Genomic DNA, 27,833 nt, shown 5'->3' with positions numbered 1-27,833 from the left:
ATATGCAAAGGGTCAGTTTGCTTGCACAAAATTGGTGTCCTGAGTGTTATCAGCATGTCACCCAGCAGCTGCCCCTCTGTGTGCTGGGCCAGGCATTCCCTGTGACAGTTCTGAGCTGGGGACAAAGTTTGGGTTCTCTGTGCATGTGTAATTCCATAACATTTCTGCCACACTGTGTAAGCAAAAATAATGAGCTGACTGAGGAGTGTGTGGGGATCTGTGCCACAATTGACAGTTTGGGGCATCCTGATCTTTTTGGTAATTTTGGCCTTGTCTTGAATGTCATTTATTTCTCTTTTATTTAAATGCATTATCACACTTTTTAATTTTGGGAAGTTTTTCTATTGATATATAAGGAGATAAGTATAATGTGTTATAAAAGATTTTCCCTGTGCAAATACTGAAAATATGTACTTTCCTCTTAAGACTCATCAGAGGTGATATTGTTTTGTTATTGAGTCTGTAGAACTGGTTGCAGAATTCAGATTTGTTTTAAACAGTGGAGCCCCTGTTCCACTCAGTGTCACACCATGGCCTGTGCTGCCTTTGGGGTCCCTCAGCACAGAGAGATCCCAAATGTTCCCAAATTCTATTCCCAAATAGAGCATTTGTTACATGCAAATTGTCAGTTTTAGAAACATGCTTCACTCAACTATTAAAAACTGAGCTCACATCAGGGTAGGCAAAACTTTCATGGGTAAAAATTATTGCCAGGAGGAATCCAAGGGGACCTGGAGGAGGGTGCAGTGCAGATTTGTGTCTCTCCTCTGCACGGGTTGGGACAATTGGTTTTTACTGTTTACATGAAAGGAGCAGTGATTTAGGAAGAAAGGCAATATGCTGTGTTTTTTCTTTTCCCCTCTAAATGTGGAATATGTCAAGGGAAATAGAAATTGGATATTAGGAAAGTTTTTTATGGAAAGAGTGATAAAGTTCTGGGATGACTGCCCAGGGAGGTGGTGGAGTCCCCATCCCTGGATGTGTTTAAGAAAAGCCTGGATGTGGCACTGGGTGTTGAGTTGTTGAGCTATGGATTGGACTGGATGATGAGGATCTCTTCCAACCTGGTCATTCTATGAATAACAGAGAATAACAAACACTGCGAGGTTTAAAACCTGAAATGCTGGGGGATGCACAAGGTGGGAGAGGTTGGCACAAGGTACCTGGAGCTTCAGGTGGGATTATGGGCTCACATCTTCCTGGGGTGGGCAGTTTTGAGGCTGGAAACCTTCTAAAGCAAAGGTCAGCTTCTGACATATAAGCACATTGAGTTGGAGTCATATTTCTGTCTGTGTGAGTGATTTATGAAACTTTGAATAGGATCTATGGTGCCATTCTGGTTTAAGATAATGCTCAGGTAGACCAATAACAGCACTATTGGGGTGATGAGAGAAATAAATAAGCGACAACAAAAAAAGCAGTGGCCCAATGTCTGCTAGAAAATGGATAAATTATGTATAAATCAAAAGCCCTGTTTTATTTTTATTTCCTATATTACTGGAAATAAGTTCACAAGGAATTTTTTTAAAATTTATTTTTATGTGCAATAACAATGTCAATATTTTAAGTCTGGGCAGTTGTCTGTCTTGTTGGTGAGGTCACATATAATGAATAACAGTCTTCTCCTCAAAGGTTACTAGTGTTATATTGAAAATATATAATAAATGGGTTAAAAAAAAGAGGAAAGGACAGAGAGGGACAAAGGGAGGATGAGGTAATGTTTACATGGCATACATTTATTATTGTGTGTTGGCAGCATTGGTAGGCAGGAAGGGTTTTATTTGTTTGTTTTTCTCAGATGAATTTTGTAGGTGCTGAGCAGTGGTTTCAGAGTCTTGCAGGAGTGCCAGCCTGCTGATGGTGTGATGATCCCTCTGCTAGGGGGAAAGGAGAAAGGAAAAGATGAAGAAAAAACCTCAATGTCCTTATTAAAGAAGAAAATTTTTTTTCTTTCCTTAGCAACCCTAAAAAAGAGGCTTTTTTATCTAAAAATAAATGATAGGGTTTTGTTTCCAAAATACTGTATGAGGAAATGAGGTTTACGTTTACTAACTGTGCAGGTCATATTTTTTAATATTGAGAATATGCTTAGATTGTCTAAGTTGTAATTCTCAAGCTGTATTTAAAATGGACTCCATATGCAGATTTTAATTATATGAAAAGCAAGTTCTATTTATTTTAGCAGTAAAGTTGGGTATTTTGTTGTTTTTTGTTTTTTTTTTTTTTTTTTTGGTTGGGTTGGTGTTTTGTTTGTTTGTTTTTTGTGGGGTTTTTTTTGTGCTTTGTTTGCTTGTTTGTTGCAACTGTTATTTTCCTTTTCTTAATATATATGTTTGAGATGAAGATAAAGACACTTTTGTGCCCAATGTGAAGTGTCTGCACAACAAAATTAAATACTCTATGGTCACTATTAGCTTCTGATTAAAACTGAGTGCAATAATGTCCTTTGGGAATGGTTTACCCCAGTGGGTCATGGCATGTCCTGCATTTCATATTATCTAAACCATTTATTGCTAAAAGCAACTAGAGTGGGCAGCAGATGAAGTTATGCTAAAAAATTGTGGCCTGCATGGTACCTGCAAGTACCTGCAGCATATCTGGATCCTGTGAATGAGAGTTCTCTGACAAATGTTGCCTTCTACAAAAAAAGTGCAGAGTGAGTTTCCTTTCCTGGGTTGCCTAGCCCATTTTTTAAGAGTTTTCAGGCATAATTCACTCCTCAATTATTCCCCAAAAACCCTTTCTCCAAGCACTGTTGCTTACCTCTGCTATTAAACTGTTCAAATTTTCCTCTGGAAATCATTTCCATCAAATACTTTGCATTGTGAAAGCAATTCCATATATTCATTGGCATCTCTTTGCATTGCAATCATCCACTTCTTAGCCTGTCTGTGGAAAAAAAAACGTTTTAAGTGGCTTTATTGTTGTGTGATGATGGTTTATGGGGTTCATAACCCTCGCAGGGGGCAGTCCTGGGGAGGTGGGAGGTGGCAGGAGGAAGGGAATGTCACAGCCTGGAGCAGCCACACGTCCCCACAGCAAATCTCCAGGGCCACGTGCCTGATGGGGTGCCTGTTGCAGCTGAATTATGCTTTAATTTTAACAGTGGGTGAACTTAACTGCTCTGAAGTAAATAACTGGGTTTGATTTACAGTCTCGCTAGATTTATAAGAAGCTGTTGAATGTGCAGCTAAAAAGGAAAAAAAATAAGGCTGTTATAGCTATGTACCTCTATAAATCTGTCTTTATTGTTCAGCGTGTACATGGGCCACTGGGACCCCATTACAGGTTTGCAATCTCTGGGCAATGTGTTTGAGACTCAGCAATGCAGAAATTAGGAACGTTATGGTTTTCAGCCATTCTTACTTGTTTCTGACATGAGATTGATGCCAGCAAATTCATCCTCTGTAAAAAAATCTTAACAGTCAGGATTAAAAGATAGGGCCACTCACAAGGCCCTTATTTAATTGTTTCACACTTTCTCCTTGCTCGTTTAACCTGTTGGCATCACACCCAGCTCTGTGATGAAGGGTCCAATGACAGAAATTCCATTCATCTTACTCTTTCCAGATGCTCAATGTATTTCCTGATGGAATCATTCTATAACAAAAGTAAAAGAAGAAATATGCTTAAGAATGTTTGAGAATTTAGAGCCGTATTTTGCTGTAAATTCCTGGGAAAATCACAAATGCATCTGGGGCATCATCACATTTCCATTGAGTGCTGTGTAAGGGAATTTGTTAGGGGAGGATGTTGCTGATGATTGTTGTTGTCATCATTGTTGTTAGTATTGGTTTTTTGGATCCCCAGTGGAAGAAGGAAGTTCATTAAAGCCACATTTTCACGTTTCTCTCTCAGTACCTGCTCATTATTCCACCTCAGCCAATGTAGAATTGTGAAATCACAGAATGGCTTGGGTTGAAGGAGACCTCTAAGATCATCTCATTCCATGAGGAACAACTCCCACTATCCCAGGTTGTTCCAAGCCCCATCCAACCTGGCCCTGGACACTTCCAGGATGGACCACAACCCCTTCCAGCCACAGCCTGTTCCAGTTCCTCACCAAATGCCCAGAATTTTTCTTTTCTCCACTGCTGGAAAGCTAAATGCCTGAATCTCAGAGCACCTGAATCAACCACATCTCTGAGAGACTTTGTGTCTTTCTGAGCCATCAGGATGCTTTCATTAAGTATTCATAATATTTAGATTATTCTTATATTTTTGAAAATTCTTTAGCTTGGAGAAAATGCTGTTGTCTCAGTGTTCACATTTATAGGTTTTTAATGCAGTATATTATGCTCCAGGGTTGAAAGAAAGCCAACAATATTTTTGTCAGTAACCAAATTGATTGAAATTGAAATGCTTTTACTCCACAAAGAAAAGCTTTCTCTTCTTTTGAGGAACTCGAAGTCTAGATGCTTTAAAGTGCTTATTTAAATTTGATATATTTTAGGTTCTTCATTGTGCTTCTCACAAAGAGTATCCTCGAAGGCTGATTTAATTCAGAGGAATCAGATATTTGAGGATGAGTAATTTGAAAAAGATGGATGGATATTTTTCACTTGATTTTTCATTTTTCAGCTTATGTAATAATCACTCCGGACGTGGCTGTTAAAAGTTGAGACACCAGCGTGTCTGACTTATTGAATGGTGACATCTTTAATAAAAATCATATTTTTTAAGTGGCATTGCAGACAGAATTATGGCAAATTCTTGGTAGTAGAAGAGGCACAGAGAAAATCCATTCCAACTTCACTTTCCCAAGGCACAGTGTCAGTGCAAGGCTGTCTGGGCTGCTAATTAGGAGCGTTAATGTCAAGAGTGGCACTGCAAAGGCAGTGATGCTGCAGGGGTTCACAGCTTGTCATTTAAGTGTTTTAACACTTCTTACCTGCTCTCACCATCACTGGCTATTGGAGAAAATAAGAAAAAAAAAAAGACTTGGTGCTCCTTGTCTTGTTCCAAACTTGGCTTTTTACTCAGTGGAGGCAAAAAAGTATTCCCAAGTGACTTTCTGCTTGTCTTTGCAATAAAGTTGGTTTGTTCCCTGATAAATATATAATTTTATCTCTTATTTTCTTTCTAATTAGGTAAATTAAACTAAAATTAAACTAAGTCTGGCCATGCCAATTTGGACATTGCATTCAGAAAGGAGATATAGGGGTTATAGAAGAAAAATTAGTAATTTAAAACAATCAAAATAATTCTTCCTTTATGATCAAATTTTGAAAAGAAAAAAAATTAAACCAACAAAACAAAACCAAAAACAAACTCAAAGGGGAAAAAACAAACAAAAACCCACAAAAACATAAAAAACAACCCAACATTTCCGTGTGAAAAACAAAGATTGTTTTAAGCACTTTCAAATATATATTTTTAAAATATATATTAATATGGGTAAAATCTAAATATTAACTCAATACTGATTTATTTATGCATATATGAGGAAGTTTTCATTGCAGTAATGTCCAGACTAAGGAAAAATTAACTATATAAGGCAGTGGGAGCTAAGTTCTTTCCCTTAAAATAGTGAGAAATTGTCTTTTTCATAATTGACAAGATATATATGGAGAGTTCAAGAAGTATTTCAAATTTTAATTACGTTTCATCCAAAATCATTCCCCACTTCACTCGGACGTTTCTCAAAAACAGTCCAACAAATCCAGAATTCCACTGAGTAATTTGCTCAGATCAGTTTTTTGCATTAAAACCAAAGAATGCTTATACTGAAGCTTTTAACAGGAAAAAGTTTGCTAATTTTTGTTTCTACATCTGGGAAAAAGGAAATCTGCTAATCTAACACAGATTTTAATAGATAGTGCATAGGCAGAATCCTTGATTAAGGCAGTAACAGAATACAAGAATATGTCACTGCTTTTGCCTCTCTTCTGCTGAAAATCTGACGTCTTGATTTGAAATGGAAATAAATGTAATAATTCATACAAGATATATGTTGGAAAATCAAAGTAAAAGAAGAGAGCCATTCTATTTTTCTCTGATTTCCATAAACTATGGATTGGCCATAAGACATATATCTCTAGAACCCTTTGAAGATTTAGCCACCCTTATATGAAATTATTATTTTCTCTAAAGGTCTAATAATGTCTGAGTGTTTAAAAGACATAGGAAAAGTTCACTTCCAGACACACTTTTGCTGTGCCCACAGTCTACATAATGTCATTAAGTAGAGCAGAATTTAACCTATATGCTGTCTTAACTATTCTTTATGAAGTCCCTAAGAGGAAATCCTAGTTTTTAGAAAGTAATAAAGGAAAGATGATCACATTTGGCAGAAATGCTCCAAGGAAACTGTTATTAATATAGGAAAAGCTCTCAGAACTATATAGAAGATTGCTCAGAATAAATATGTGTGTTTTCAAGGGAAAACATTTCTTTTTAGAGACTTCTGAAAGCATGCAAATGAAAGAAAAAAAGATTAATTACTTTAAAGATGTGAGTGGACCAGACATCTGCACATAGTGGGGTTTAAATATGAACCCAGAAATAGGCATGAAATGAATTCAGGAACTTCTTGAGTACAAAAAGTTATATATGTATTTTAAAAGTCCCCAGTTCAACCAGAGCCTTTCCTCAGTGGTTTGCAGTGGGTGCAACCCGTGTGATGGATGGGGAAACATTCACAGCAGCTTCATGCAGAGCTGCTGCCAAGCCATGGGGATAAAATGGCATTCACACAGCCCATTCTCTGCCAGCTGAGGGGATTTCTCATGTAGAATTTAATTTGGTGGGGGAATGGACCTGGACAATGCGTTACAAACTTCTCTGGTAGGAAGGTGGATGTGTCCAGCACAGGAACAGAGACAAACCCCAGAGCAGATCCATGGTGCCTCCAACACCCAAATGCCAAATGTGCTCAGTGCCCACAGGAATTGCTAAGGACAGTGATGGGCTGGTTTGGAGGGAAGTGTTCTCTGCATAGCAGGACTGAAGCATGGACAGATGACTCTTCAACTAATTAAAGTTGAAAAGTAGTGTTTATTACAGCACTGGGCACAAGCAGGACAATTTCCAAAGGCACATGCAAAGAATCACAGGCTCTATTTATCTAAAAATGTCTCACATATTCATATAATTCCCAAAACACCTAATACATATTCATCACCTAACCCCACCTATCCCTGTTTAGTATTAAAATGTATTTAAATGAGTCCAAAGTTCTTTCACACTTTTGCAGTTTCTTTCACTTCAAATGGGTAGGTGGGTTCTGAAATGGATGAGTGCTCTTCTGAGCTCAAAGTGACCTTTATTTTTGTGTTGTTGGCAGTCTTTGGACCCCTTGGCTGTAGCTCAAGTTTCAGGGCCCAGGTCCTCTTCTTTTTCACAATTAGATCCATATCCCATCCTGCTTCTTTAAACACAGTAAAGACAAGTACATTATTTATATCATAGCCTTAACCATTCCATCTACTAAGGATTAACTATCCCTTATTATTTCTTCTTGCTATACTCTTAACTGTTTCTATCCCCTCCTAAATAAATCTAGCTAAACTTTTAACTCTTTCAGTTTATTTAAACTCTTGATTAAGGACATCTCTCTGGCAGTCTGTTCTTCTGAAGAAAATTACTGTGAATTAATGTGTTGCTGGTTCTGGAAACTCTGATAAAAGTGATGAACCATTGCATGCTCTGGAAAGAACAGCTTTACAAGGAATGCAGTTGGAATGAGCCTAAACCTCTCCAATAGCCTGTGCTGGTGGGAGCTCCATGCCCTTCCCGAATCCTGCTGGGCAGGGAATTTGGATAAATAAGTGTTCACAGCTACCAATGCTGTTTGACACAAGGTTTATGGTGTGGTATTGCTTCTGGATCTCTCACTTTTCATGGAATGCTTAGCTCAGTTTTAACTACCTAATGCAAATGGTTATCCCTAATATGACCTTGTACAAATTATTCTTGGTTTCCATAAATAAAGCAAACAACAAGTTGTTTGGTGCAATTTCTTGTGATATGTTACCAAAAACCGAAGGAGAGAACAGAGCAAACATTTTATAACTCCAAGTACTGTTACGTTAACAAATCAAATAACCTGCGTGTGATGTGCCTTTCACATATGTATCACTTTTATCTCAAAATAGGTACATTCACACAATAAGAAAAAACACACCCTCGTCCAACAGGCTGCTACTTAACCTTGTTCCTTTTCATCCACTTTTCATCTACAGCAATCTTCTAGAGCTCTCATTGCAGGAATTTAATTACTAGTTTTATTTCTACAAATGTTTGAAACTGGATCCCTTTCGTACCTTTTGTCCCATTTAAAAGATATTTTCTGAAATGCTTCTGTTACACAGGAACTTATCTGTAATTTTCAAAAGTCTCCCTGAATCAGTAAACCATATTTTTTTTCATTCCACAAATCCAACTTTAGAAAATGGTAAGCAGGCACATTTAAAATGCTTTAACTATTACTGATTTACAGAGTTTTCTTGTGGCATTTTTAAAAGCATGGCCTATATTTTGCTAGGAAAAAGGGAGGAGAAAAAAAAGTTTTTTCTTCCTATTGTCTGAAATATATTACTGTTCACATATCTCACAGTGCATCTGACATTGGCCTTCTCTGGAGTTTGGATATTGGGCTAAATGGAGCATTTCTTTATTCTGGCTCAGCAGATCTTGGTAATGGGACCTATCAGGCACAATATTCCCTTTGAATTAAAAGGGAAATGAGCAGTGGAAGGGCAGGAATGGGAGAGACAGAAGACAGCAGTGAACTGTGTAATGGGGTGGCTGAGGTGGGATACAGTTGGTGTTCCTGGTATTTCACTGAGTAAATCTTATTTAAGTTACCTGCACTTTGAAGGACAATAAATGAGCTTCCATGTCTGTTTTAAGTACAAGGCTCATAAGCCCTGAGTTATCATCAAAAACTCAATGAATTCAATTTTTGTTCAATCAAGTTTACTTACTTTTCTCCAGTGCAGCATGGATGTGATGGAAGCAACTTTTTTTTTTTTTTTGGATTGGGCAAAGCAAACCCAAAAATCCCCATCTGAAGAATTATAAACATACAGAAGACTAGAAGTTAAAAAAAAAACAAACAACAACAGTTTCTCTGTGTAACGATATTTTATCAATCTGGCTTCTTTTATCATGACAGAATCTCAGCTTATGTTAGCACTATTTTGAAAGCACCGTAGTATAATAAACATATTTAAATTTTTCAAATCAAAAATCATTGATATTGATTATTGTAAACATTTAACAGCATATATTTTTCTATTAATTGCAGTATTTGTTACTAAAGAATAACTAATTCTGTCCTACAGAGTGGTACCACTGCAATGCTGTCAATAAGAAGAGAAAGAAAAGAAATCTTAGTTACATAAAATTCATAAAGTTATATTCTTTGCACTTCTCTGTACTTTTGCTTACTGTAAGACTAAGATGGTGTATGGGCAGGTCAAATGTTTTATAAGAAAAATGGAGGATTTATAAGGCATCTACAGAGGGTGGTTCCAGGATCCCACAAGGAAAAGAACGGAGTGAGCAGCTGTGTTGGGGTGCTGTGGAGCTGCCACAGAGTCCTGAGAAGGAAAATTTGCTTGTCAATGAATGTCTCTAGATTATCACAGAAAATTTACTTCAATGCAACTTCTTGTGGCAACTATTAGCAATCTGGCAGCATCCAGATACCCCAGAACTACAGGAAAAATGTTTTAAAATGAAAATGAGTGAAGAGATAAGGTGGTTTTAGACATGCACATCACATTTTATTTATTTCTGTTAAGTATTTCTGGTCTGCTTTTAGTCCTCTTTAAATATAACCAAGAAACTCCTTTAAACTTTACAAATGTGAAGTTTAAAGTTTACCATCCCCAGGTTCTGGCAGACGTCCTGGAACACCAAATCCAGAATCTGAGTGGCTTCAGAGCTGCCTTCCCCAGCAGCCTGGTACCACCAGTGCTCCAGCTGTGTCACAGGTGCACCATCACTCAGTGCTGCTGCTTCTGAGGAGACCATTAAAAAATCACAATGACAGACTTAGAAATATTTAACAGATATTAACAAAACAAATGTGAATCTTTCAAACCACTGTAGTTGCAATCAGATGTCTGTACTTAAAAGGGAAAAAATTCTCCCCAACCCCTATTTGTGTATTGAGGATTGGATTCCTTGTTAGAAGCTCTGTAATAGATGTAAAGCAGCTGGAGCTCTTTAAGTGAGAGGAGCATCTGCTGGCAGAGCAGCCAGCAGTCACTTATTTGGATTGGAACTGCACTCCTGAGCTCTTTTTTTTTTTTTTCTTTTTTCCTTTTTCTTTTTGGCAGATGTGCAGCAAATAGCAATGGACTGGATCACGGGGAATTTTTACTTTGTGGACCAAGTCAGCGACAGGATCTTTGTGTGCAGCCAGAACGGCTCAGTGTGTGTGACCCTCATCGAGCTGGACCTGAGCAACCCCAAGGCCATAGCTCTTGATCCAACAGCAGGGTAAGGCTCTTTCTTTGCACTAAGATTCATTTCACACGAGTGTTTTAATAACTATTTTTCCTTTGCTGTACTGAGTTATTGCATAGTTGCTATACTAAAGCAATAATGTGTAATGAACTTAGAGCAAATAGTTACCTGTGTTAATTGCAATAATTATTGCAGCATGTGCCTTGTGAATTCTCAAAATGGAATCAAAACTGAGAAAGCAATTTAATCCCTGCTTGTCACAACATTTGCTTTTGTGTTTGTTTTTCTGTAAGTTGTGCCTCTAACTAAAGGATGTGGGAAAGGAGTTTCTGAAGGATTTTTTTGATCTATCCCCTCATTTACAGGAATATTGGAAATGAGCGTACTGAGCTTATTTACACAAAAAAAAAAAAAAGTGGAAGAATTTTACTATTCTTTAGAGGGTCAGCTCTAATGGTAAAATTACCATTTTCTGTTCCACAGATAACTACATTCAGTGCCAGTTGGGAATTAAATTGCTTAAAATACAGAGTATTAAATATCCTCCAATTTATAACATCCATCAGCTGGGACAAGTTTTTAAGCAATAATGATGTAAAAGCATTACTAAATAGGAGTAGAAATAGGATCAAATTAATTTATAACTAAATTTTGGTAATGGTTTTGAGCAAGGATTTTACCTTGGTTTCATTAGTCAGTAAGTAGTTCAGACCAAAATCCCTGATGGAATATGTCCTAAACTGCCATAAGCCCCTTCTCAACAAATACAAAAATATTTACAGTAGAACAGCTTTTCATCCATATGTGGACTTTTGTCAGTCTTTATTTAAAGCCTGAACGAATATTAAGAAGCATTATCACAATGACTTCAATTCTGACGGGAACAGCTTGCATGTAAACTTTACAAAGAAGTTTGATAATGTGATCTTGAGTAGAGCTGTATTTCTCTCTGCAGCAGATGGTAAGCCTGACTTGATCTGACTGCAGAGTGGTTTAAAAAGAAAAATAAAAATTCATGTAGAAATTGATTTTCTGCAAGTTCTGATCTGAAAGAACTTGAAGCTTTCAAATTTGCTGACAGCAGCCTTTTTTCTATGCCTTTACTTGTGTATTCTTTTCTGGATTTACTGGATGAATCCAAAGCTTGTCATTAGCTAATCTTAACTGTCAGGGATGTAGGAATTGTGCCCAAGCCTTTGCTTTTGTGAGGAGGGACAGAAAAATGAGAGATTTCAATTGTTATCACTGGCTACAAACCATTGCTGCTCAGGGCCAGGTGAAGAGTGGCTGCTCTGGGGAGAGGGAAGGGCTGGCCTGCAGGAAAGGTCGCAGTGATATTTTACACTGTTTCTTATTCTCATTACGTAATTTCCATTTATTTTGTGGTGAAAACACTGTGTAAAATTTTATCAGAGTTCATGTTTTGTAGTTCAGCAGTTATTTCATTACTGTTTTTCTGGCATTTTTTATTATTGTCTGATGTATGTTGTTAACTTGATACCTAACATACATTTTAACTGCTAACCCCCAATTTATATATCAATTATGTTAGTTTTTGGCTGGGTTTTGATACAGAATGTAAACATATAATGAAAAAGCATTCAGGCTATTTAAAAAAACATCTCCTGATCCTTTCTTTTGTCTTGTTTTCTGTCCTTTTTTTCTTTTAACCCTTTCATGCTGATCATAGTTGTGACTTATTTTGGTGTCACAGTTTTAGGGTGGTACTGATCTCTTGATAACTTAGTGGGTTTATTTTATTTTAAAAATCACAAAAGCATCCATATTAAAACCTATAGTGCAAGTTGAGCTCTGAATGAGTTGCTGCTCACTCAGAGGGGACCATTTCCAATTCTAAAATATTCTGAGTGTGATCCCAAGCCTTTATGTCTGTGGTAAACTTCCTGTAGTAGCACAGGGTCAAGCCCTGCTATTCTTGCACGTTCACATCTGTGTGTTAGGAGTTCAGTTATTTCATGAACCAGAAATTCTGCTTTTATTTATGAAACAGCCAAGGCATGGTGGAAAATTTGCTCATTCCAAATGGTTCCCCTCACTGCACTCAGGAATATCTTTCCTGAGTGTGGTTTTTTTGGTTTATTTTACATCTGTGTGCCTGCAAGTTCTGTGTGATGTTTAGTGGTGATGGTTTGATATATTCTCCTGTGAGCTTACAATGGAACTTGAGCTACTGAGCCTCTTTCACACAGGGAGTAAAAGAATTTTTCATAAAAGTTTTATTCTCATAAAACTGAATTTGAAATTGAGGGGAAAAAAAGATTTTGCTATTCAAACAGCTCTTGAAGAGCCACGTTTGTTATGTTTCTCTTCCAAGCACGTTACTTTGGCAGGATTTCAGCACTTTATCATTCTGAACTGTGTTTGATGTTTTGGTTATTCCACACTAGATCTAATGCACAACCACCAGAAAAATACCTGCTTCCCCCAGTGAGCTGGTAACTTACCCGGTTAGGGGTTTTGCAGGGCTGGTACTCATCTCTTTCATTAACTAATTATCAATTAAGGGTGGCACAGTGTAAGTATCAGACCTGTGGTAAGGAGAGCATTTCCAGGGGCAGGGAATGTGCATCCAGTGATCCCTGGGAGCACTTCAGAGCCCAGACACAGCAGTGAAACATGGACTGAAGGAAAAGCTGGGACAAGGAGAGTACAAAATAAAGTGGCAATTGGTAACAGAGAGGGAGAATAAATTGTTTTACAATAATACATTATCTATCAAATGTCTTTGAACTAAGATGTTTGGCTCCATATGTCTGCAGTTGATAGCTTTGATAAATTTTAATACAGGACTTCTTTTCTTCAGTGGTCAAGGAACAGAAGCAATTACTTCTGCTGGTCCATGAAATTGGTGTAAAATTGATGATGGTGCTGCTGACTGTCAACATGAAACAAATACAAGCTGGGTTAGAATGGGTTTAGCTGAGATCCTCAGTTCAGGTCTGCTGTACCCATGGGGAATGGTTTTTCAGAGTGTTCCAGCCAGTATTCCATTGGAATATTCATGAGACTCTGATCACCAGACGTTGATGATGGGGAAGGTAACACATTTAAAACTCACAAGAGGACAGATCAGATTTAGGTTCTCTCCCAGCTCTGCCACAACCAGCTAAATGGCTCTACACAGAGCATTTTATTTTTATATGGCTCTGCATCTCTTTGTATTTAATCAGAAGCATGCAATGCCTGTTGTTCAAGCCATGTGATATTTGAAAGCATTCAGGAACATTAGGAATTAATATTGTGGGATGCTAACTGTGTATATCCTCATATTTATTCTGTAAATATGTCTACTTAATTGCCTCCAGTGTTCAAGGCAAATTGTTGCCTTGCACTGCACCACAATGGCCATGGAGAATGTGCTGCATCATTTTACAGAGCAAAAATGCCTTGGAGCAGGGGGATGTGCTGCAGTTCCCTCCCAGCACTTCAGTCCTGAAGTGTTATTCCATATATATCAGACATATATTATTATTATGTCAGATATATATTATATATCAGACATATGTATCAGATATATATTATTCCATGTATATCAGACATCTGATATATATGGAATAATATATGGAATAATATAAATACCAGGGTGTTTTTAATTTTTCTTAATTCCCATTTTCTGATTTCTTTGGGAATGCTGGGAAAGGACAGGAAGAGCAGATAAGGCTGCAGCCTTGGGGCTACTCCTGGTTCCAGAAATGTGCAGCTTGTACCAATGGCCGCGATGCTTTTTTGGGATGCCGGCCACAACTTTCTACTTAATTTCCCAGGCTTATGGAAAAAGATGAAGTTCAAGGAGGTGAGGTTTGAAATGTGGAGGGTATTGATGTAGCATCCACTGACAAAACTGCTCAGGCATAAGGAGATGTGTGATTGGAGGTTACACAGGGTGGCATTGCAAAGAGGACGTGCAGAGCAAGGCTGGAGCTTAGAAGGATGTGTGGAGCAGAGTGAGGAGTAAGGAAATGGTTTAGACACCTCCTACATGAACCTCCATAGAATCACAGAATTCCAGAACAGTTTGGGTTGGAAAGGACCTTAAAACTCAGCCTATTCTACCCTCTGTCATGGCAGGGACACCTTTGCTATCCCAGGTTGCTCCAAGCCCTGTCCAAGCTGGCCTTGGACACTTCCAGGGATGGGGCAGCCACAGCTTCTCTGGGCACCTGTGCCAGAGCCTCACCTCCTCAGAGGAACAAATCTCTTCGCCATATCCCATCTGACCCTGCCCTCCTTCAGTGTGAAGCCATTCCCTGTGTCCTGTCCCTCCATCCCTTATCCCCAGTCCCTCTCCAGCTCTCCTGGAGCCCCTTTAGGCTCTGGAAGGTGCTCTGAGCTCTCCCCAGAGCTTTCCCATTTCCCCTCTGAGCACCCCCAGCCCTCCCAGCCTGGCTCCAGCCCTGGGAGATCTCTGTGGCCTCCAGGAGTTGCTCCAGCAGCTCCAGGTCCTTCCTGTGCTGACGATGCCAGGGCTGGAGGCAGCTCTGCAGGTGGGGTCTCACCTTGACCTGTCCCCTCTGCCTGTGACCAGGCAGGACAAGGGTGGGTTTCTGGGCTGCCAGGGCACACTGGACATCACTAAAAGAGATTCTGGATTGAGGGGGAGAAGAGGAGGAGAAGGAAGAGAAGAACCAGAGGGGATGAACAATTGAGTCATTGCGGGAGTCATTCAGACTTGTGACTGCCATTTAAGAGTTGTATTAGGAACAAAGGGGAGAAAAGACTTCTAAAGAGATTTGTAAAAGGAGCAAGCTCACATTTTAATACTGCAACAGTGTGTGTCATGTAAATATTTGAATAAATCTTTTAATCGGCTTTTCTTTCTGCTGTGGTGTAGAAACACAAAAAAACCCACAGGCTCCACTTATTTCTTCCACATAGCATTTGTGAATGCATTCCAAAAGAGATTGTGTTATGATGATTGAATAATAACAACAGTTATTAATGTGTTATGGTGTTATGTACCATTTCTTGGTGATGTTAGTGAGTCAGGAAAAAACAAATGCACAACAGCAAAAAAACCCCCAAATACTCTGTTGCATTTTAAGTCTGTATTAGCAATCAATTGATACCTCTGGGATTAACAAAGGGGAACAAGGGAAACAAGTGAAGAATTAACAGCTGAAGTTGTCTACTTCATCATCTCAGAAATTTATTCCAAGGAAAAATATAAAAATAATATTCTGTGAACTTTCTCACTGATTCTGAAGATGCTAAGCACAGATTTCTTCTGCAGCTGAAATCAAAGCCACAGTATGAAAATAATAATGATAATTAAAAATACACAATGTCATTGTGTAAAACACAATAGGGAAATTTGCCTCAATCTAAAATTTCAGAAGACAGCAGGAAGCAAGGGGGTTAAGAAGATATTTTGAAATTCAGCCTTCTGTATAAGAACAGAGTTGAACCGCAGCTTTAAAATGCCATTTTTGTCGGATTTGGAAGAAGAACAATAAAAAAATATTTAATTCTGCCTTTTAAAGTTTTTTAAAGATTTACTTTTGAACTCTGAAATCTGGTAGAGGTAAGAGGAGGAAACTGGGGGTTGGTCATGACCCTGTTGTGATCAGGGTGTTCAGATGCTGTTGCAAATGTTTTTTCTCAAGCTGTGTGTGACCATCCTTGTGGGATGTTTGCTTTTCTTGGTCAGATCAAAATGCAATGCAAGGTCCACCAAGCACTTTTCAGTAGAAATCAAAGGAAATGGAAACATTTGCAAATCATTGAATGAAAAGTTTTCCTTATTAGAGAGCCATACTCAGGAGATGGTGCCTGGGGTCTGGAAAAGCCATCCCAGAGGATGGAAAACAGACTTTAGTGAGGCAAAGAGATTGAAGGTATAGATAGAAAGAGTTTTGAGCTGACAGCTCAACCTGTTTGCCATCTTGGGTAGATGTGTAAGCCAGCCAGAGCTGTCCCACTTGGTGGGATTTTGGACAGAAGATGGGTGAGGTCTCTGATGGAATGTTTGATGGGACAGAACCCAAGGCCAGCCCTGAAATCCTGCATTTATAAATCCACAACAGCCAGTAAAGAGCAAACCAGCTGGTGAGGGGTGGAGAGAGGCCTTTGTGAAACAAATTTATTGACAGTCATTTTGGTTTTCTTCTCTTTCTGTACCTATGTGTTTCCAAAAAAAAAAAAAAAAATAAAACCATAAATGCAATTTATATTAGGCAAAATGAACTGAGTTTGCATCCAGCTCATATTTGCCTGGAGGTATCAGTGAGGAGCTGCAAAATTTGCAGGGAGGAAGAATAGAAATTCAAAAAGGAAGGGAGGTCAGACATACATTTTTTTCCTTCATTGTTATTTAGACATGAGAGTAGTTCAGGGTAAAAATAAAACATTTGCACTTATTGTCTGCTGCCTGTTTTATTCTCTTTTTACTCTCTTGCCTTTGAGCTTTTATAGCAGCCATTGGGCTCAGGAAAGACTCTGAGTCTTAAAACTTTGGGGGTTTTTTTTCCCTATCAGATTAGTCACCATTTTCTTCTGATCAAAGAGGATATTTATAATCATTACAGCTCACTTTTAAACAGCCAAATCATTAGTGGTTTAATAACATGCCATTACTAAAAGAGCTCAGCTCCTTTTCTTGTCACAAAGGTTTTCAAAGAGCTGTAAGATACATATAAGATTCACTCACATCAAAAAACTTTTAAAAATGGCCTGAAAAGGAATCTTTAAAAAATTATTAAAAAACCCCAACAAAACAAACAAAAAAACCCTCTAACCAAAAAACACTAAGAATTTTGTAATAACTAATCATAATATGAAAGTTTTCATTAAGAATTCATATTCTGTTGCTCATCCTCCCCCTCCACAACTTCTTTCAGGCTGTGAACAGTTGGAGAAGGTGTAATAGAGGAGCCAAAATAAGATGAGAGAAGAAAGGATACTTAATCAGACCAAAAAAACCCCAAACCCACACTTCTTAAAATTATTTCCACTTCTTTTTTTTATCCCTTTAACACTCAAATGCTTGCTAGAAAATTATGAAAAAAAGGGTTTTTGTCTGATCTCAGGTTTTACACAACTGCTTCCATTTCCGTGCTATTCCATCTTTTAATTTTAATTGTTGTAACTGAAGTGAGACAAAAAACTCTTTCACCTTTGCATTTCCCCCTGGACCTTTTCTCCCTTGAAACTTCAATTCCAGTGCAGCAGCACAGGTCTGCTCACTGGGAAACCTTGTGGCTGCTGCTCTTGGCAAGAAAAAGAAGAGATATTGTCACATGCTGAAGACATGTTTATGTTGAAGAGAGGTTCTGATATGAATTAGAGCAGTGCGTGAGTGGAAGAGCAGAATAACATGTCCATTTCTGAGTCTCCTTTACAAAGAAACTCAAAAAAACCCCAAGTTCTAATTCATAGATCTAGGTTAATTCCAAGAAAAGAAGAGCATTTTGAGCAGAAGCTTAATTAGTGAAGAACTGATCTCCTTCCCAAAATAAGGTGATACAACAATTCTGTATTCATGTGCAAACAGAATATAGGAGAAATTATGGTTCTTTGTAGCAGCAAACTAAAAAATAAATAAAATTTGATTTATGAACATGCAAAGACATGAGCTTGTATGAAAAAGTCAGCTAATTCAGTGGAAAAGGACTCAGAGTTGCTGACAAAACTATAGGAAATAAAATACCAAGCATGTGACCTAACTGCATTAAAAAGAAACTCATTCACAATGTCAGGTTATTGGTCTGGATTGAAGTGACAATTATAATCAAAACAATAAAACAGAATAGGCTTGAACAGGTTTGGTACATGCATGTTCTCAAGTAATGATGAGTGTTTGCTATTGTGCATACCTTTTCATTAATCAAACATTGCTGAAAATAAAGATGGATGAGCATAATTAATATCCCCTCTTCTTATATACCCTGATGGTGGGCTGTATTTGGTGCGCAATCCAAGCTGCATTCAGAGAATAAATAAAAAGTACTGATAGCAGTGACAAAGGATGTATTTTTTGATAATAATCCTTTGTGAAAGAGCTGGCAAAGTGAACATTGGCAATGTTATTAGAATAGTTCAGAACTGATGTTCTGAGACTTGGTGTTATAACAATACTGCCTGGAGAATGAAAAGCTAACTAGAGTAATACTGGTGAAGCATGAACTGAAGTGAGCCTTTTTTCTTATGCAGCATGTGCCCAGTAATGGATTTCATATCTTGCTGCTAAGAGGAACAACATTTGAGTAGTGTCAGCAAGTATGAAAAGAAATCAGTGGGAATGCAATACAAAAACATTTGTGGAATTACAAGATAGCTGTGGTTCGTAAAAAGAAAAATTTAAAAAAAAAAACCCAAAAAAATAGCTTGTAAGTCAGTAAAAGTTTCCTTCATTTATCCCAAGTTCGGTGCAGAAGAGCACAAAGTCAGTGTGGTGCCTCTCTCAGGGGCTGGAGAGCTGAGCTGCCAAATCACAATATTTTCATTGCCCAAACCAGCTCTGCCCTCTGCTTTTGGGCCCTGAACATCAGAAGTGGCTCAGCAAACCAGGCTGGGCACATGAGCAGCACAAATAAAACTCTGAGCTGCATTTGCACTGCCTGGGGGCGCCCACAGCTGATCCAACACATCCTCCCACCCAGCTTCACACCTCCCTGTGGATTGGAGCCCTCACTCTGCTGCCTCTCCTCACACCCCTCAGCCCTTCACTAATTAAGCTTCTAATTAAGCTTCTGCTCAAAATGCTTTTCTTTTACTAAAATTACCATAGACCTATGAATTAGATTTTTTTTTTTTTTTTTTTTTTTTAAGGAGACCCAGAAATGGACATGTCATTTTCCCTGGAATAGAAGTCTTGAAGTTTGGTGGGTTTTTTTTTTTTTGGTGGGTTTTTTTGTGGGGTTTTTGGTTTTTTTTTTGTTTGTTTGTTTGGGTTTTTTTGTTTTTTTTTTTTGTTTTATTTTTTTTGTTTTTGTTTTTTGTCATAACTAAGATGTCCAGTCAAAAGCTACATGGTTTAAGCAACCTTAGCAGTGATTTTCTTCAAGTTGAAAGCAATTAAGCTGGAGGCAATTGAGGCCACTTTGTTTCTGAATGAGAATATAAATGGGAGTGTAAGGCTCCATAATGCATGGACATAATGTTCGTGTCCATTTGAATTCTCATTTCATTTTTTTTATTTTTTTATTTTATTACCTGATTGTCGTATTATCTAACCAGCTTCTGTAAGGTCATTTATGTTGAAGGCAGCTCTGATATGAATTAGAGCAAGAACAGAATTGAAAATATAGTTGCTAAGGACCCTTTTTTTTTTTTTCAGATGTACTTGCATTAGCCTAGACCTAAAAGTTTCCATAGATAGATAGTGATAGATATTTTTTCCTCTAAAATGAAGAAAATCAAAACAGGAAAAAAATCTCACGTTTAACACAGATAGTGTATTATTGTGTTATAAAGTTTTCCAAATCTGTTCTCCTGTTGCAGCCCACACATTTCTTGTGGTTTTTAACTGAGTCTTAGCTTTGCAGTAGTGCAAAGTTGTAGAAACGATGAATTTTCTAAAAAGTTCTTGCCATGCCATTCTTTCCTTTCTTCCCACAAGATAAATAACTGCCTGTGTAGATGCCATGTTTGAAGCATAAAACCACTAAATCATAGAATATTCTGAGTTGGAAGGGACCCAAAAGGATCATTGAGTCCATTACTCTTGCTCTGGATTAACCAGAACCACCCAGAGTAACAGAAATGATGAATTCAGTCAATTCAGCTAATTCATCAGCAGTGTGATGATATCATCCTGATGGAGCTGCTGTTTTCTCAGGGATGATTACATGGATGGCTATTTTTAAAATATATATTGATTTTCCAATTTTATTTTTTTTCCTGAGGTTTCTTGCATGTCGGTGGCCTTGTTTCTATGCTCAGTAGGGTGAATATGCCTTGCTGAGCTCAGCTGCAACATGACCCCTTTGGGTGGAAAATAGAGAAAAGCTGGAGGAAATCTGGAGATATTAATAGGAAATAAAAAAATATAAAAAGCTCATGGCCTGTGGAAAACTTGCAGGAACTGGGGTAACCTATTCTATAAGAGAAAATCCATACTATTCCTATAAAAGACTGGAAGAATTGCTAGGTAGATTTTAATTCTTATAAAAAAATAACAGGAAAAATAATTTTAATTAGCAGATATTGGTAAATAGAGGAAAAAACTCAAGTCTGAGGCAACCTTAGCATTTAACTGATGTAGAAGCCCTTCTGTCATTAGGACACTTGGGACTGTCTGTCTGGAAGAGATTCAAGGTTCAGCCTTGAATTTCACATCAGGATGTATGTCTGTGCAGGTCTGTAAGCTTATAATGTCAAAGAATGGTGTGCTAGAGGAATAAATGTCAATAATTCTATTTACTAACGTTTCCGCGCTGCTATTTAAAAGTATGGCTGAATCATTACCAAAATAACCCTTTGTTTTGTTTCTCCACTTGGAGGAACTTGAGAGACTGTAAGGAAAATGGGTCAAAACATAAATTCTAGGAAGTTTTGTTTTCTTCTTATAGAGGATTTACTGCAAATGAAACTGCGAATTGGGTTTTAAAGGGAGTTTGATACCAAAAATTTATCCTGGAACACATGCAGAAATTCCTATCCTGCTTTTTAGGAATTGCCTTTATTTGAGTGGTTAAATTGCAAGTTTAATTGTTTAGTTTTGTGTTCATAAAGCAGCATGAGCAGCTTTCTCACCTGGTGGTTAAGGAGGCAAATTGCTGCCTTGGGTAGAAGGTTGTGGTCACTGGGGATGAGGAGCAGCTTTCTGGGTCAGGATTGAAGGCACTTGAGACAGTAGTTCATGTTCAGACTCAGGTGTTTATTATTTCTTATCAGTAAAACAGTCTCACTGCTGTCAGTTCTGCAGCTTTTCATTAGAAGGCACAAAATGGCCAACAATCTCTTCTTACAAGGTCTTTTAAGGCTAAACTATTAAGAACTGATACCTGGATTATTTTCCCTTTTAACCCAATAACTGATCCCAAAGAGCTGCGATGGGGAATTTTCTGCCCAATTACAAAATGCCACCCAAACCCATGGAGAGAAGGAAGAAGAAGCAGCATGAAGAAGAAACCCAGGACAACACCCTTTGTCCTCCATCTTGCTTCCATCCACAAAATACTAAAAATCCCAAAAACCTCAATTTCTCACCAAGTGATACACCAACACTACTGTCTATAATCTATTTCACACTTTTGTGAATTCCAGTCTATCTTGAAGTCTGGGAAAACTTTCTCCATGAGTGAGGGTCAAAATCAGTGCTGCCCTGGGGGTCAGGGCACCCAGAGCAGACAGAAATATTTCTGGTGCCCTGGGTTTCCATACTTTGCTGTGTTTGATCAGCCACAGAGCTGTTAAATAAACTGTCCAAAGTTATCTATTGAAACACAACTGCGTCAGCCTACAGTGGAAGGAGAATCAATTTCTGCTTCACCATCCTGAAAACTCCAGCAAAACTCCTCAAAATGTGGGAGCACTCGCTCTGTCTTGGTTCTGAAATGAAAATGTTCTGTGCTAGAAACTTCCAAACCTTTTGAAGTTTGCTCATTATCAGTTAGCTTGGGTTATTTGGTTCATTTTCACACACAAACACGTTCATGTGCACACAAAAAACTTGGTCCAAATTTGCAGTTGGCCTCAGTCTTGGTGTTTCCAAGGAGCAGAATTTAGGAGTTTGGGCAGTGTCCAGGCTGGCACTTGAAAAACTTGTTTACTTTGAATCAATGGGTAATTAGCTCACTGAGGAGGCAAACCTTTAGCACAGGGAAATCTAGGAAAAGGCCATCGAGTTAAAAAATAATCTCATTGACTCTGCTTCAGTTTTGTTTAGATCATTTTTATTCATTAGGATTTGACAGCAAATCGACAAACCCCAAACCAAAATACTCAGGGATCTTTATTCAACAGATATTAAATTAAAATATCCTACTAATAGGAGGATGTTTGAACCTCACTGCCTTTTTTGCACGCTGAGAAAGCACTGCTTGCATTCTGAGAGCTTTGTGAGTTTTACAAACACAGGGTTTTGCTGACAGGCTTCTCCAGAGCCAGGGCTTGCACAGCACCACCTCTTGGCTGTTCTCCTCCAGCAGAACAGAAATGCACTGTACTTTCTGCTGGCACAGCTCCTGGGGCTGAGCAGAAGGAGAGGAGAAAAAGCAAACTGCATTCCCAACAGGGATTACACTGCCTTCAACACAAAATCAGACCTCTAACCAAAATATTTAAATTGGAACAGAACTCGGTTGACTACACCAAGCCAAGCTCTTGTTTGGATTCCTGAGTGTCTGACATGGTTTACTGATGTGAAAACATTGCATCTTCTGAAAGTTCAAGGATTTATTTGTTTGTTTGTTTTTATGCATGAATCTCTTTGTTAAATTACTGTTCTGTTCTTGTCACGTAGAGTTTCCTGAAAGCAGCAATACTTTAGCAGATCACAATACTTTGGTGTATGCAGCTGTCACTTCAGAAAACTCGATGTCTATTCTAACATTTTCAAAAGTGAAATCTTAATATTGGAATTTGCACGCGTGCTTAAACTTTCAATATGCTGGCAGCTTTATTTTGAAAGGTTTGAATGCCCATAGGTCTTACCCAATTCAGGGAACAGCTGAGACTGCTGAAGTGAGGCTGCTTACATAATACATGTTGTTCCTGTGCATGATTTCTGAGACTTTAGGAGAGGATTCCTGTGTTTTGTGGGTGAATTATTTTAGCCTGATGTTCTACAAGGCACTACTGCATATGTGTTTTTAATATAATTATACATATATGTAAAAATAATACTTGATGAGCCACCTGTGTCCTCAGGCAGAAGTTTTGGCTGTGATTGGGGATGAGGTTTTTGAAAATAACAGTCTCAATGTCGCAGTCAGAATCAGGCTCAGCAGCATCAAGCTTAAGCTGAGCAGTCATAATTACTGGGTAGGCTTGAAATTGTGGTTTAAATTCTGTGTGAGGTTCACTTCATTTAAGCTTGGGAGGATTTTGTGAAGAAGAATTCATTAATGTCTGGGAAGCAGCGGGAAACAGAGGTGTGAACACTGGTAAGTGCCTGTTTGGAAATGAGCAGCTTTGCATTCTGAACAGGAGCTGAACAAAATGCATCTCAGTGCACTTATGTAAGGGAGCAGCAGTCACTCCTCAGAGCATGAGGAGGGTGTTGCGAAATAATAACCAGTGGATGTAATCAGAGAGTTCTGATAGCTCATATAATGGGAGAATTTAAGGCAACACAGGAATTGTAATGCTTGCTAGCATTTGAATATTTGGATTTGCACTTGTAACATTTTAATGTGCATTTTTATTTTTGTTTTGTTCTTACTTATCTCACAGCCTGGAGATAAGTTACATAGATCGAAACCTGCCCTACTTGTCCACTTTGTGTGGAAAAGGAGTAGAGATTAGTGAAAGAGGTTGAGAGGTTGCTTATTTTATCACATTCTTGGAAGGCAGAATAAATGAGCCTGCGACATTCTACAAGCAGGTTTTGTCTAAATTTCATAATCCATAACATTCAGAGAGGAGATTGCATGAACTATACATCTCTGCCTCTGTCAATTTAAGATTATTGTCTCTAATTATCCTGTGAGCTGGCATAGAGAACAGTTTATTTGCCTCTTCTTGCAGTGATTTTTTAGCTATTTAGAAAAACTAGCAGATACTTCTTTTAACCTAGACTTAGAAAACTCGCTTCTTGTAACTTTATATGTATATTAAAAATATATAGTTTTTTATATATTCCCCACTACTAACCTTCTTCATCCAAACTTCTAATTTTTTAGTTGCTGCACTCTATATAGTCTCTGTTTGGTCTCCATTTCCCTGGAAAGCTGATGGAAGTAGGAAAGTTTGTTTGTTTCCTGCTGTAAACACTTGAGTATAATGCTTGCTATTTATCTGGAGTTTTTTCCTTGGCACTGTGATAAACTCATGTGGGTCTAGATTCTGGTTGGGTATTACCTTGGTAAAAGGGATTTAATGATTTGGATTTTCCTCTTCTTGCTACATGTTTTTCTGCTCCTGTTCTTTCTGTGCCTTTCCAGCTGCCCCTGCCTCACCTTTTAGATCCTTTCCTGAAGTGCTCTTGCAGATCCAGGTTCTCCTTGTCTTGTATCTGAGATGAGTCACTAATCATTATAAAGAGAGATTAAAAAAGGGGGATTGTGGTATTTTTGGGGTTCCCCGATGAAGGGAGGAAATGATGAATCTGACTCCATGTTCTTAGAAGGCTAATTTATTATTATATTATATTATATTATATTATATTATATTATATTATATATTACTATACTATACTAAAACTGTGTTAAAGAATAGAGAAAAGATACATACAGAAGGTTTAACAAGAAACTAATGAAAAACTCGTGACTCTCTCTAGAGCCTTGACACAGCTGGCTGTGATTGGTCATTAAATAAAAACAAGTCACATGAAACCAGTCAAAATATGACCAGTTGGTAAACAATGTCCAAATCCCGTTTCAAACCAGCAAAACACAGGAGAAGCAAATCAGATAATTATTGTTTTCATTTTTCTCTGAGGATTCTCAGCTTCCCAGGAGAAGAAATCCTGGCGAAGGGATTTTTCAGAAAATATCATGGTGACAGGGGATTTTGCACAGGGGATTTTGCAGAGGGGAAGCCATTGGGATGGTTCTGTTGGAATCTCACTATAGACAGCTTTTCCTATACATCCTACTCGCCTGCATCCTATTTCAGCTGGAACAGTGGGATGTCCAATTCCCTTCCCCACATTCCTTGCCATCCCTCACTTTTTGGTGCTGTTCAAAGCAAGACGTGTTCTTTATTCTGTGGCACATTGTTCATTATTCTAAAAGATAGCTTTCTGATGCCCAGCAGAACTTCAGAAAAGGATTTCTACTGAGTTTCCACTTCCATTTTTTAAGGTGACCCTGGGAGGTACTCAGGGACACAGCTGCCAGAGTGGGAGTGTGAACTCCTGTCTGCCATCACCTCAGTGCTGCACGACTTACAGGAGGCTGAAGTTGGCAGCAGCTGCCTCTCTGCCCAAGAAGGTGTAAGCTGGTTTCTGACCCTTCTGTAAAAAGGGAAGAAAAAAACAAAAAAAACACATACAGGACAAGATTGTTGTAGCAGAAGTACAGATGCTGAGAGATGGAATGCAAAAGCTTTCTGACAAGAGATTTATTACTGTAAATACTCACAGACCACAGGGCTGCATGAGGATATTCATGTCTTTCATCTCATGTACTCCTTAGAGATATGGCTGTGTATGATCTGCTTCCCTCTTGCCACTTAATAACAGGAAATATTACTTTACTAAACCCCCAGTTTCAGAAACATCAGCCTCAGAAATAAATCCATTTATTCCATAGCTTGTTAATCAAGTCTCTACTCATCTGTCCACACAAGCCATAAAGTTCTGCAGTGAATATGTAATTGTAATTAACATCATGGACCAGTTACAGGGTGTGAATTAAACCTTTTATTTCCAAATGGGGACATCTGAGACTGTTCAGCCTTTGTGGCTTCCAGTCAAGGGGCAGTGCTCTGAAACAGGGAGGTGAGGATAAATATCTAGTTTAGGAGCTAAGTAGTAGTGTGAAAAATAGATGGATAAAGAGACTTGAAGAAAAGGGGGGAAATTAGGGGACATGAAAGAAAAAAGAAAGTAGAATAAATTTTCTTTTATTCTGGTTGCAGATGTAAAGAAAGACTATAAAGAAATTTCAATATTTAAAAAAGAAGCCTTGTGCAAGTGGGACAATGTCAGTCTTTAGCTTTATTGTACATGTTTTCAATGCTCTTGGGAAACTGTGCTACACCTATTAGTAAACTGTAATATTAATCTTTTGATTGGAGTATTTGTGGGAGAACCTCACAGAGCCTGTGCATCTTTCTCTCACTGCAAGTGCACATTCTTGAAAACTGAACTTTGCCTCTTGCCTGCAAAAACCAACAGGATCTCACCAAGAATTTAAACAAGGGCTGATGAGCAGTGAGTGCTCTGTGCCTGCTGCCAGTGCAGCTCTCCCCACGCAGGGCCCTGGGTGCCTCCTGTGCCCTGTGGCACTTTCTGGCCTCTGCCAGATGGTGCTTTGGCCTTCTGTGAGATCATCACTGCTGAATGTTTTGGGGTATTTTATTGCCCAACAACCAATGAGCTCTACCACCTTGAAGGCATCAGCATTAGCAGATGAAGGCAGCAGGTGATGCTGCAGATGAAATGTTGGTATTTTAATGTAGAGTTTTGCTTTCCAGAATAGCAGGAAAACAATCAAAAATAGCAACAGCAAAGTGATGACGTCCTTCCTGCAGGCGAGCTCCAATCATCTCTCACAATGTGCTGCTCTGAAATATGCTTTTCTTCATTTCTGTGTGAACTGTTCTCAGTTATATCACTTTAAATAAGGAGTGGATGTATGTTGTGGTGTTTGGTTTATGACGCATTAGTTAGCCCTAACACACTCAGGAGGGTGTAGGAAGTCACAGCTGAAAGTCCCACAGCTGCTTTGAGGTCATCAGGGCAGCCATGGAGACCATGGAAGTGTCTTGTGGACAGGGCTGAATTTGTCCATGTCTCACACCTCAGTGAGCAGCCAGCAGCCTGCCCCACTCCTGTCTGGCCTTTAGGCTCCTGCAAAACAAAAGCTCTGTGTTCAAAAATCCAGGTGCCATTAGCACCACCACTGGGATTTCAGTCAGCTGGCATTCTCTCTCATTATAGAAATACAATGCTGATTTGTGTATCAACACTTCTTTTCCTTTTGCCTCAGTGGTTCCAACTTCCACTTGTTAAAAAGTTGCACACAACCAATTTTGGGCATTTTCATTCAAGTAAAAGTGGTTTTAGGATTGACTGCAATGCATAATAAGCTAGAGAAAGCAAACCAGAGGAACAGCTCCTGCCAAAAGATCTCCAGAAAATTCTGCTTTCAGCCCCTGCAACTCATTGAGAAAGTTGCAGAAAAAAAAGTTCCTGGATTTTATTGTTCCAAGCAGCCCAAACTTGTATTTGTAAATAAATACAACATGGATTATCCTCTAATATATTAAATGGCATATGTTATATTGCAGAAAGATAAGGATTGAAATCCCAGCAGAATTGCAAACCTATTTGCTTACAATACAAAAGATTGTCCACCTCAGCAGCTGTTCAACATCTGTCCCCTGAAGGTAATGAGATAAACACAGGACAAACAACAAGTAAATATCGGGCAATTAATTCACCTGGAGCCATGGGGAGGGACACAAAGCTGCAATCCAGTTCCTGGGGCTGGCCCACAGATAAATGACAGTATAACACTCCAAAAATAAATATGAGCTACAATCACAGCAATTTTGCCTGAGTCAGTGCCTGATCTATGGGGTTTGTGATGGCTGAACTGGCTTGTTACCAGCCAGCCTTGGAA

At 38.5% G+C, this 27,833-nt stretch overlaps 1 protein-coding gene across 5 annotated transcripts in view; it reads left to right on the top strand.

The window, feature by feature from the left end:
* Positions 1-27,833, top strand: part of LRP1B (LDL receptor related protein 1B) — a 641,000-nt gene that overhangs the window by 361,678 nt on the left and 251,489 nt on the right. For all 5 annotated transcript variants that reach the window (XM_054278342.1, XM_054278341.1, XM_054278340.1 and 2 more), the window contains one exon: positions 10,290-10,452. In XM_054278342.1, the coding sequence (XP_054134317.1) occupies positions 10,290-10,452 (163 nt within the window). The remainder of the gene's footprint in view (positions 1-10,289; positions 10,453-27,833) is intronic.

The sequence above is a fragment of the Melozone crissalis genome, unplaced genomic scaffold (genome assembly GCF_028551555.1).
Source record: "Melozone crissalis strain CALT ecotype California unplaced genomic scaffold, PUWL_Pcris_2 ptg000023l_1, whole genome shotgun sequence".
Taxonomy (NCBI): domain Eukaryota; kingdom Metazoa; phylum Chordata; class Aves; order Passeriformes; family Passerellidae; genus Melozone; species Melozone crissalis.
Note: the sequence above shows the minus strand (reverse complement) of the source record. Positions and strands in the feature narration are given on the sequence as shown.